Below are 12,990 nucleotides of genomic sequence, written 5' to 3' on the forward strand. Positions count from 1 at the left end.
TCACAGAAACCTTTTCCCAGGATCCTTCCCTGAGTCCTTCCCAGCACAGCCAGTCTTCTGCTACTTCCAATACTGCCAGTCTGCAGAACTTCATCAGGAATCTTGAAACATTCAATATCCTTCTTTAAGCCTCAGCTGATGGAGACAAATGATCACAGACAGATTTAAGATTCCATTTAAAAAGGAGCATGTTTCTTCTCCTCATGTCTCTGAGAAGTGTTCATTGCACTAAAAATCAGAAAAGGAACAATCTGAGATACCAGAGTCAGCCGAATTTCTCCCACCACAGCTTCATTTAGTATTAAAACTAGAAGCAGAGTTTCCTGAACACTGCCAAAAAACTTACTTGCATCTGACAGGCAGCCTTTGCAGGACAGTCTGGACAGCACCCGGAGACACCCATCATTATTTATAAACAGATACTTGAATTCTGTATTTACTCAGCTTAAAATTGCTGCTGCATTACAAAAGAAAGCGGTGTATATTTATCTTTCCTAGGACTAGGAGTTAGAAACTCCCTTGCAGGAGAGTAAAGGGCTGAGCTCCAACCACCTGTTTTAGCTGAGAGACATAATTGAGATGAAACAGCATGACATGGAGGAGCTGACGCAGCAGCAGCTACCAGATCAAAAGCTGCTCACTTCTGAGAACTGGAGACAGCTGGAAGGACTTACTGTCAATTTTGGTGAGCTTTGGTGAAAAGAGGTTCCAGTATTACATCTGATGTTAGGATCCAAAGAATTACCCTAAGCATCCTCCCTTACATGCAGAAGTGACAGTAAGAGAGCTTGGCTCAGTGTTAGTTATCTAGAACACCAATGAGAATTTTGTACTCTTAGATCTTGTTCAGGGTTTAATTGGACAAAACACATGGAAATGAATTCTTGTTTTGCTGAATGACCTTATAAGCAGGATCCTCTGAGTAGTGCGTGTCTCCTTTCTTGTGGAGTGGTTTACTTACAGAGGGAGTTCAAAGAAAAACAGAGTTACAAACAAACAAACAAAACCCTCATAGCCTCCATCTTAATTTTTTTTTTAAGAGAACTGCTACAGTGATTAATTTTAAATAGGACACGTTTCAAAAAAGAATCAATGTTAGATAACTTTTAATTTGCATTACAGTATTCAATACTCTAAATTCAACCCAAAGTTCAAGTTGTGTAAGTCACAATAAAGTACTTTAAAGTATTTTAAGGACGTAAACATTCTAAATGGAGATACTCACCTATACATACATCTCAGTTTCAAGACTTTACCTAGCTTACTTTGTGGAAATCTTCCCTTAATTCTTTGTATTTATCTCTCAGTGGACGTTCTTCCTTAAATACTTCATTCAAAATTGAAATAAAGCAGTCAAAATATTATCACTTCAGGCAGGCTGGATCTTCAGCAATGGTAAATTATGTAATTTGTTCACTCTACTAGAGTTATAATGTATTCAAGCACTCCTCTGTTGTCAACATTTTAAAGGCTCTAGCATCACTACTAGAAGCTAAATATTTTTCTCCTAAATTTTTTTTCACTTACAACTCTCAGATATTACCTAATTGAACAACAGTTAATGGGTTAGATTGTCTACTCTGATCTCTTCGTTTTCAAATGCAGAAGCAGAAACATCCAATTTGTACCAAGATGAGTATCTCTGCAAGGACCTCCTCCTAGAAGACCAAATAGCTAACAAAGCTAACTTCTACTCAGCTGGAGGGCCTTGGGGGGGGTGGGGGGGGGGGGGGAAGGCAGCCTGAAATGTAACATCCTCCAGCATTTTCACCTGGCCCCTTCAAAACCAGCTCTGTAGTTGTTCTCTGCCTGATGACATTCTCTACCCTGACAGTGTAAATAACCTGACCAAAAGGGTTTAACCTTTTCCAAAGCCTCTCCTTTGAAGTATTTAAAATATACCCCTCAAATAAGGGTATTTGATCTTTCGTCATTGTCTAGCATGTTCACAGAATGTTTAAACATTAGCAAGCTTTTCTATATACAGAAGTACATGAGTTTCTACTGTAAATAGAAAAATACAGTAGAAGGCAGGTTACTGGTAAAAGGGCTTTTCATTGCTTCCTGAAAGGAAAAACTGCCACCCTTAAATAAAGGCTTTGACAGTACCCAGCTGTGTTCCCCCTCCTTTCTGCTAAAGGCTGCACACTACATAGCAAAAGCAGCTACAGAAAGAAATGCCTGTTCCTCTTCCAGTTACCTGAGATCACAGTCTGCTCGATTAGCACGAGCTGCTCATTACAGTGGATTTTCACTAATGCACCAGGAAGTGAACTGAAGCAGCTGAGATACCGACTTATTTTTGCTGTTCTCAACGAGATGCCACTGTATGTAAATACCCAGTGCTGACTAGCAGCAATCCTGCTCATACATATTTGCATTTAAAATATTGACTAAAATACATGTTCTTCCTCAGGAAAATATTAACTGAAACTTACCTTTAGAGACGATTAACCATCAGAAGCCCTTGCTGTATCTTTTAATGGAAAAAAAATTAGTTCATATTACAGAAATTAAAACAAAGGGATCAAGATTTTGTTATTGTCCAGTTATGGAAATCTATGATCATTTTACTGTCTTTGCTTTCCTTTCCTCTATAAAAGGGGCAAAGAAATGATACCTATTTTCTGTATAACATTAGAGCTGTTTAGACAGCCCAGAGTAGTTTTGTTTTGCGCTTTACTTTGCAAACTCTCATAGCTACACTAGTATAAGGGTCTCTTCTGTAGACCCCAGTATAATCCCAGTATAACATCCTTACAATGCACAGATGTAAAATTTGAGATGTTTGTCAACTGCAGCAGTGTAAATCTCACATTACACTGTGGCTTATGTTAGAGCTTATTCATGTTGGAGATAACTATAGATACAGCTGAACTAGATCAGAAATTGTACAGCCAAATGCTAATCAGTTTCACAGCATAATTTCACACAGTGCTACATGCCAGATCCCTTTACATTAAGCACCTGAGCACCCACACACACACATCATCTCGCTACTTTGCAAATGTAGGCATAAAATAGTGAACCTGATGGTATACCAGTACTGTTGTACAGAGCAATAACTGACAAATACATTACCAAATAACATGGCAAGAAGGATTTACTCAGACAAAACAAAATAAATATGGCTGGAGTTTGTCTAGGACAACCTGTTAATAGTCTGAACAGATCATCAGCTGCAGATACTGATTCATAAAGAGTTTGGAGGTGTGTAAGAAATGAAACACCAACACCATACCTAGTCATCATGAAAATAATCTTATCGAAAAACTGATCTGCAAAATGAAATGTCCATCCCCTGTATGGAATATGTGAAAAATAGCAATAGTCTGTTTTGTGTACAAAATTAAAAGACTTAGTAAGCATCTAAAAAGTAATGTAGAGTTTTAAAAAGAAAAATTCAAAAGGTATCCACTTCCAACATTTTAACCTTGGAACAACAGTAGACACATGATTACTTCACATCAAGCCAAGTTTTGAACCCAGACCAAGAATGCGTTCTCCTTCCTAACCATAACTACAGAGGAAGGGAGCAACAGCTTATTTTGGTTGTAAGGCAACAATTACAGGAAGGAGATTGAAACTGATTCTCAGAAAGGCTATACAACAGCAGCAAAACATTGACCTCAGTTTGTGGGGAAAATAAAAAGGTTATATCTCTGGCTTGACTTTCTAACATCTTGTGAACAACTACATTTTTAGACTGTAACATTCAATCTTAACTTTTGCCGCTCACAGATAAATGTTTAATCCTTACACAGACAACAGTATTTTCACATACTGAGGCTGACATCATGGGTAGTCAAAGAATATGTTTAATAAAAAATAATTAAACTTCCATTTGCTCTATAGAACATCATAGAAAGTAATTCAATAAATTACAAATGACTTTTTAAGACGCTTGTTCAACTACAGAAAGCAAATTCAGACTACACAGAACACAACTGGCAAATATTGCAAATGTCCAAAAGAAAAAACTGGACTAAGACTTGGATCATGAAGCCTGAAACAAGGGATAGAAATACAAGGCAATAACAGCTAAGGTTCTTTTAGTAACTACCAACACACACTTTATCATCACCTTGGATATCCTTTTAATTTTAACTTCAGTATTAGTGTAATTCTACTGAGGTTTCCTTATAACCCTTAACTTTATACAACCGTATTTGCATATAGTTTATAGCTGATAGTGGGACATTTTTTCCCCTTCTGATTCATACTGATTAAAAATAAACTCGATATATTATGTTCAAGTCTACACCAGCCTTCATTACTTTAAACTGTAATTGCCTTATTACATAGAAAGAATCACTAGAATGGTAACCAAACTCACTTGAGCATAATTAGGAAAATAGTTTATTTCATAAATCTGATATAAATTTGTTTTAGCCACAAGATTTAGGATTTCTTCTGTGGGGTAAGGGTGGGAAGTGATGGTATTGTTGATGTAGTCCATCAGCAAACTAAGTTAATAACTGTTTGTAAAACTTTGGCTATTTCATAGATGCATCCTAGTTAAATAAAAGTGCTATATTACAAAGGGCAAAATATTAAATATGCAATACATTTTTCTCATGATGAAAAATTGCTACCCCCTTCTCTTGGCAGTTTTTAAATTTTGACTATTGCTAAGACACTGCATGAAGGGCCAAAAACCAGAATACTATTCGGGAAAATACGTAACCAGCACAATCCAAATGGTACTTGTATAATTGTGTAATTACATGTAATACTGCTTCTAATCATAGGGTTAATTATTTTGCACATAGAAACTTATATTTCATTGGTAAAGTTCTTGGTAAAAAAACAACACAGTAGTTTTACTGTACAAGCAAGCAACAGAACTATATCAAAATATACAGCTTTTTGTTTTTTATTTTTAAATTTATCCCTTTGTAAAGCTTTTTCAATGACTTCTACCAGTACCTGTATCTACTTTCTCTTAACACTTGCCTATTCTTGGACCACAAATGATATAACTAAGGTCAATTGAAATCTCACTTAGTTCAGAACTTTCGTAAATGTGAATCTGGGCCTCTACTGTGTCAGAGTAATAGCAGCTTAAGAAGAAGGAGGAATCATATCACACATCAAATATTAGACAGATTTTATATAGTAAAGGGTTCTAAGGATTTGGACTTAAACAGATGCTTTATGCCCTGTTCTTGTGGTTTCCAGGAATAATTTGTCTTCCTTTTCTAGTCAAAGTGCTTTTTCTTTAGTGGGCAACTCAGCATAATATATGAACTGATATCCCAATAACGATTTGGGGTAATATTTAATATTTAGTCAGATTTAAATCTGTAGAGAAGCTTAAACTCAAAAGGAGTTCAGAACTATCTATACTTTATTTACCATTATTAACTGGTAATTCCAGGAGGTTTTATGACATAAAACACAAATAGAAATCTACACAAACAAAGCAAACAAACAGTTTTTACATGAAGTATGCAGTGTTGAAAGGTCTTTTCAGTGGCACTTTATGACAGTTTGCCTCTTCTGAGTCTTGGGGAAACTACTCCTTATTTTGTGACTTTTAATTCTGTGCAGGGAGCCCAAAACTTTGCAAGGTGTAAACTAAATAGGTCTCTGTGGTGCCAAGTAGCATGAGATAAGACTGTTTGTTTTAATTTCCCTTTACTACTGTCAAACTCTTGTAATGAGAAAAAACAACCCAACAGTCATATCTCAGATAACTCAGATTTTAACATGATATCATACAGGATGTCTTTAGAAAAGAAAACAAAACCTGAAAACAAGTTAATAGAAACCAATGTAAACTTCCTAAACTAACTCAGCTGAGGTAACAGGTAGCCAGTTTAATTGGCTGATTGGGAAAAAATTTATCTTCTTTTAAACACACTTGTACCTGAATTGGAAACAGCAGTGCATCACAACACTAGAGCATTTTCATGTAATTAAAGCAATGGATGGTGATGTAGATTCTACAGCTTTCATGACATTCATTAGCTGCCCAAATTATTGCTGAGTTTTGATCTGTAAATTATAAGTGTCAAGGAGGCTGTAAAACTATATTCAAATTAAATCAATAATATGCATAAAGTATTCTGTGTTCACTGCAAATATATTAAATATACAGCTCTTACTCGAGCATTATTTTCATAAAATTAACCCCCCAACAAAATTATAATGCCTTTTGTTGTAATTTTACACCATTGTGTATTTGATAGTACATACAAGTTCAGAAACTTATGAACTTCAAGAAATATTACATGCAAAACGTCTCTGAAAGCAGTTTGCACTTCTAAACAAATACTGAAATGTTCGGTCAGCAAATCATTGATGCACTCAACACTGGGTTATTTACAATGAAATAATTAAAGAATAAATTCAAAATCAGTTTATAATTTAAGTGCAGAGTCTGGGGTCAGTCTTCATCACTAGAATCTGAATCCTCGGATGAAGACGATGTACTATCAGATCCAGATGAAGCATCTGCTTTCTCTGAACCCTCATCTGTGCTGTTTTCGTTGTGAGAGCTTGGCTCTGTTCCCCCTTTGTCTTCCTGATCTCTAACCCTAGAATTTTCCTCTTTTTCTTCTGTGGGCTTGGCTGAGCCTGTGTCATTGTTTTCACTGTTCTGTACATCAAAAATATTGGACTGAGACAAAGCTGGGATATGAAGATTAAGGCCTGGAGTGAGAAGCATCCCTGGATAAAGTATGTTGGACAAAAGTAACGGGTTAAGAGATAGAGGGTTGGCAGCTGCAGCAGCAGAGGATGTCGAAGGAGAATTTGAAACAGAGTTTTCACCACCAATATCTATATTTTGGTCTTCTGTCCTTTCTTTCTTTATATCTGCCTCCTTTGAATCGCTTCCCTTTTTCTCCTCTGAAATAGATTCTGTCGACTTTGTGAGAAGTCCGCCCATGCCCAGCAAGTTTGGTAATCCAGCCATCCCTGACAGCAGCATGGGAAACATGGCAGCCACGCTCTTTGCTTCCCCTCCAGTGGTTAAGCCTGCCGGCACGCCCATTAATCCCGCCGTTACTTGCAGCGATTGCAGATTCTGCAGGTTTTGCTGCAGGGCCTGCAGGCTGGGCAGATCCACGCCCGGCAGCAACCCGTTGGCTAGCAGAGGGTTAACCGAGACGCTGGCTGCTGTTGCAGCGGCTGCAGCTGCTGTTGCCTTGACAATCCCACTCTTCGGCCGTCTTCCTCTCCGGCTCACTTCTTCCCGCACAACAGGCCCCGTGAGAATACGGTCGAACATACCTTCTGGAAGAAACCCCTGCAAGAGATGCAGCATGTATTTTCAGCATTTTGAAAGCATGAAAATGAAGAACACCCGAGCATACAGTAAACATATCAAAGATTATTCTGTCAGGTTAGCAGAGCAACTTGACATTCTGACAACTCGCTGCAATTTGCGGTGACTTTGCACTAACACATCTCAAGCATTTAAATCTCAGTTCCAGTGAGGTCTCTACTGTGATGTCTCCTCTGAAGACGCTCTGCTAACTCATCTTTGGAGGGTTCTTTGTAGATCACGCCAAGTACAGCTAATTAGAGGAGCAACCTGAATTCAAGATATAAAACATAGCACTGCTTTGGGATATTACCACATTCAAGTCATTTAATTTGTAACTGCCTCATTAAAAAGAGAACTTAGTTACTCAATTTGAGGTGAAATATAAATGTGTGATTTCACACAGATCAGGAGTCTGAGTCCTTTTTACTATTGTTAGTGTCTATTTAATGCCTTCATATTTTACATCATCCATATACTTAAGAATAAATAGAGAGACTCAAGCTCAATTAAAATGAAATTCAGAGCACTTCTTTTAGGGGCTTGCATAGCACTCCTTACCGCTATAAGTCCTTTGTCTGATGACGAAGAAAGAACTGTAATTGTACATTAACACATTCTTTAAAATGCATTATCTTCAAAATTCCTTTTAAAAATGGCAATCAGAAGATAAACTGTTAATCACCTCCATAATACAATACAGTACTAAATTCTAGAAAGAATTCTTTGTTATTTACACCTCTGTTCACTGCAGTCTAATCCTGTTCCTAGTTACTTTTTTTCCTACCAGAATGTCCCACAAGGGTACCGGAGAGAGTGGAATTTAGAACTTGACAGAAAGATTTACAATTTAGCTAACATGAAATAGAACAGAATTTGACTTAGTCATTTCTTTGCTGGAGGCTGAAGATGTAGCATTAATGTAACATGCTTCTGACAAGTTTTAGTAGAGGAAGAAATAAGACTGCATTTTTTTTTGTACTTAACCAAAAACAAATCTCAAGCAAAATAACCTTTGTAATTCTAGTATAATTACTTTTTAATAAATCAGAGTTTTTGGTATTGTTGCATAAACTAAACAAGTCTCTAGATAGATCTTTTTTTTCTGTAGCAGTTTTTCAAATGGTCTCTAACAATTGATCAGAAAGAGATAAAATTGCTTAAAGTGACCTTTGAAATCATTCTCACAGGTCTGTATATCCATCTATCCATACAGGACATAAAATTTAACTAGGCAGCTGCCCAGTTATTTGATTGACATAAACATGTAGAAATTGTGTCTATAAGTGTCTCTAGTTCTGTAAGCTCCCTGTTAACTGTGATCTAAATGTAAAATTATGTCCATATATGCAGGTACACATGGGAGCACACAGCATACAAATACAGGGACACATGCACCCCTTTAAAGCTACACTGGTAAGTTCCAGTCTAGGAAAAGTTATTTACCAAATGGATCTTGCTACTAGCAAGCAGCTCAGGGCTACAAGGGAACACGTTACTTTTACCACCAGCTTTGTTGAAAAATCCCTACACGAACAGGACTGGTAATGGTAAAACTGTAGGGCAATATTCCCCAAAACACTGGCAATGGGAATCAATGGGCACAAAAGAAATGATGCATGTGAAAATCGGGCTTGAAAGCTCTAATACAAGTCTAATTTAGTCACCTCACTAATGATGTACAGATATTACTCATATTTTCAGCTGAAAAGACGACCATTTAAAAGATACCAAGCTTTTAAAATTTATTAGCCTCGCTCCCTCCACTGGAATCTCAAAACCAGTTTTTAGTTAAAAACAAACAAAAACTCTAAGTAAAGAAAGTAAGCATTTCACTACTTGACTTACATTTTGATAGGTGATAACATTCTTTTTGTAAGAATTAAAAGTGTACATTGTAAGTTATTTAAAAACTAAAAGTAAATATTTAAAATAGTGTTTATCTTCATAACTATAATTTTAAGGATAAGAAATTATTCCGTGGACTAACACCTTGCCTAAAAACCTTCAAGGCTGTATTTACTAGGTGCAGAAGTCACAGCTCTGTAGCACCTTGAAACAAATCTCTAATTTGGGGTTGTCACTGCCTCCCCCTCCCTCCTCCTACTCGGAGCTGTGCCACTTTAGGGAACTGAGCTGTCCAGAAAACCTAATATGGACTCAAACCCTACACTTACTAATACACCAGAAATAAAAAACATGTCTTTTTTGTTTGCTTGTGTTTTATGACGCGTTTCACGTCACAGGTATCTTATTATGCAAATACTCACAGACTGTTTTACAACTTCTCCCCATTCAGGAGCCACTCCATACTCCGGATTTTCTTTCAAGAACCTGCACAAATCCTTCAGAGGGGGAGCAAAAGCACCCCCCACCTGAGAAGTAAGAGACAGAAGTCAAGAAATACTTCTCTTCTAATATGAAAATAGATAACATTCATGACTGTCACACACTTTCATTTTTGCCTTTTATGTAAAACAATACAAATAGCCCCAATTAAAATTATCAACAAGACACAGCATTTGATTATTTCTACTGGATTAGGCAAAATATTCTTAATTTGTTCTGAACATCATCATCTATTAAACTCATACTTTGTAACTTCAGTAACCGATGTTCCTACTATTATCAGATTAAGTATTAATGACAGAGCTCGTTTTAGCCATGCAGTGAATGGAACAGCAGGCACAACAGTGAACAGAGAACAACAGAGGTCCAAGGATTTGCAAGATCGTATTTGCTACATCCAATCATATTTGCTACAATTTTCCTCTATCTAGTACCTATCCTATCATGTCAGTCACTTTCTAAAAATACTTCTATCAAAAGGTTCTGCTTTTCTTGTAAAATTCTTGTGTTTATTTCATGCAAAGATGACTAATTTTGAGTCAAGATCGCTAGAGAGCAAGTCTCAGCAATAAAATCATACAAGCAGGGAATTAAGTTTACAGATTAGCCAGAAGTATAAACTGATTCAGATTGTCTCTAGTAAAAAGAAGAGAGGGAAAAGAATTCCAGTTTTTGCTCAACTTTCTCTATAATAAATTGCAACATCAACTCATATTTCTGCTTTCTGTTCCTCCCCCATGCTACTAAATGTGGATCCCAATTACATCCCCCCCCCCATAAAAAAAAAAAAAAAAAAAAAAAAAAAACCAACCAACACCCACCCACACCACACACAAGTTTTGGAGAGTTTGGTGACCCACACGAGCTTGGGGCAGGTTGTCAAGTGAGAATGCTGACAATAATAAAAGGGAACAGAAGAGTGTTTCAGCTATCAGGGGAAACTTCTTAAAGGAAAAAAAAAAAAGCCATCATGAAAACAGGCTCTTACCGCAAACGAAGATCAAATCTCTCATTCCTTCATCATCAGCTCTGAAAGGGTTCCCTAGAGCATGGCTTACCACAGAGAAGCCAAGCGCGCCTGCCTATCGAGGGACTAGCACTACACAGGCTCTGCTTCAGAGCTGCCGCCTCAATGCACTGAAGAGATTAAGGACTCTCAAATTCTGCCTCTCTTCTCTAGACACACAAAGCTTCTGACCTTAAAATAGCAGCATGAAAATAACTCTGCTTTCCTTGCAGCTGCTCTCTAACAGAAAGTCACGGCAGCAGTATCACAAGAGAAAGTGGTCTGTGCAGTGATGCAGTACCGAAAAGGCTCCCTCACCACGCCGCTGTTCTGGTACAACGCTGGCATTCAAAACACCATCCCACACAACTGTTTAAATTCATTCCACAAACAAGTGTTCTGCGGTGCTTTTCTTGCATACTGCTTTTAAAAGGAGTTTGGGGGAAGGCTTGAATTCATCATATATTTCCCAAACTTTGATCATCTGACTGAAAAACCTGTAAATACCACCTAAGCATCTCACCTTCCCCTCCTGGGTTTTCACACAAGAACTCCCTTTCCTCTTTTATTCCCTTACTGCACTACTGGTTAACTTGGCAATTTGATTTACAAGTATATTGGTGAATCATAAATGCTGAACAGCAGAGATAAGGAAAAAGATAGACCCTTCCCCTCAAATTCCAGCACACAGGATTTAACAAATTCTGATGAACGAGTTCCTACGTGGGATACACTATCAATGTATTTTTAACCATTTCAAAAGCAGTAATGACATAAGTAATGACAATAGTAATGACATAAATCGTAAGATGTGCATGAAGTTTAGAACTTTTCAGATAGCTGCTATTTGATTAGTACAACCTACAGAAAACTATGTTAAGAGAAATTCAAACGTAAAAGTGGGGTCTTTTTAGAGTGTTCTTTGCTGCCAGTCTTCAAGATAAAAAGATTCTATGGAAAATAAAAACTTCCTCTGCAAAAGTTACTGCAGCTAAATTAAATCAGTAACATAGAAAAGACAACAACCTTATATTTACTGTAATAGAAATATCAAAATCTGTCTAAAGCAGTTTTACTATGGAACAAAATATTTCACAGGATAGCCTCTGTATGGGAATTCACTTTCAGTCAGTGGCACTGCAGTATACATATATATGTGTGTATATATATATATAGATAGATAGCACAGTATATTGAGTATTCAGTTCTGAACAGAAACCCCAGAGTAAGTTTCTAGCAATCTTGCGTATTTCCATAGTTTCAAAATACTTACTAGAACATTGCCATTGACTTTCCTATTTTGTGCCAAAAATGCAACACAAAAACATTTAATTTGTACATAAAATTTAACTGGCTGAATATTAAGTGTTTTTCATTTCAGGTAACTTGGTTTTGGCAAGATAGGAATGAAGACAGTAACGTGAATACCTTTCTTGCATTTCTTCTGTTTATGAGCTGAACACGTTCTTCACCAGTCAGACTATTAACGTCCAGTTTATTAGGGTTTCGACAACGGTGTCTTTTTTGTTTAGGCCTCCCATCATGCAGCTGCATTCTCTATTACAAAGGAATTAAAAAGTCAAATATTTTTCTGATATAACTGTTTCAAAATATGTTAAGATACTGGCAAATTCTCTTTAGGCAGGCTTTCATTTGAAGTCACCTTCTTTTACTCATTTTGGATAGTTGTTCCTATGACTTAAAAAAATGAAAGTATAGATTGTGTGATTGTGTGACTATCTAGTTTATACAGCCTATATCGCTTCAAAAATACTAAATGCAGATTTTTATCCTCAGAATTTTATACTATGCTCTTTGCATATTTAATTAATTTCTTAGTACATACTTTGGTGTTCTAAATACAATCCTTAATTCAGAGACAAAAATGCCTCATTGGAAGTTTTGAAATTTTATCTCAATTCTTATTTCTAATCACTAGACTACAGAGAGAAGAAAGGAGGAACAGATGCAGCAAAACACAGACACACAGTTGTTGAAAAAAACGTGTTGGAGCAAAACATGTTACTACAGAGAACGTTCTTAACAAAAAGAACAACTAGCCTTTTCGCCCCTACACGTTGTTTTGGTTTCTTGAAGTTAATAACCTTAGGATTTACAAAAGCCGGTCTATTTTTGTCAAGTTTGACTTATTTACTATTGGAAAAATGGAACTCTCGGGAAATGCACTTTTTATCCTGTGTCTTCATTAACAATCTGGACAGTGGGACAGGATGAATACACTCTCAAGAAATGATGCCAAGCAGGGGAAAGTGGCTCACACACTGCTGGGGTAAGTGCCATTCGGGAAGACCTCCACAGGCTGAAGAAACAAGCTGACAGTAACCTCACAAAGTTCAACAAA

General features: G+C 36.8%; 1 protein-coding gene across 5 annotated transcripts in view; it reads right to left on the reverse strand.

Annotated features, from left to right (window-relative positions):
* Positions 1 to 4,343: 4,343 nt before the first annotated feature.
* Positions 4,344 to 12,990, reverse strand: part of CHD9 (chromodomain helicase DNA binding protein 9) — a 100,993-nt gene continuing 92,346 nt past the window's right edge. For all 5 annotated transcript variants that reach the window (XM_062586880.1, XM_062586878.1, XM_062586879.1 and 2 more), the window contains 3 exons: positions 12,057 to 12,185; positions 9,544 to 9,648; positions 4,344 to 7,255 (listed from right to left, as the gene is read on the reverse strand). In XM_062586880.1, coding sequence (XP_062442864.1) covers positions 6,392 to 7,255; positions 9,544 to 9,648; positions 12,057 to 12,185 — 1,098 coding nt within the window. In that variant the 3' untranslated portion in view covers positions 4,344 to 6,391. The remainder of the gene's footprint in view (positions 7,256 to 9,543; positions 9,649 to 12,056; positions 12,186 to 12,990) is intronic.

The sequence above is a fragment of the Rhea pennata genome, chromosome 13 (assembly GCF_028389875.1).
Source record: "Rhea pennata isolate bPtePen1 chromosome 13, bPtePen1.pri, whole genome shotgun sequence".
Classification (NCBI taxonomy): domain Eukaryota; kingdom Metazoa; phylum Chordata; class Aves; order Rheiformes; family Rheidae; genus Rhea; species Rhea pennata.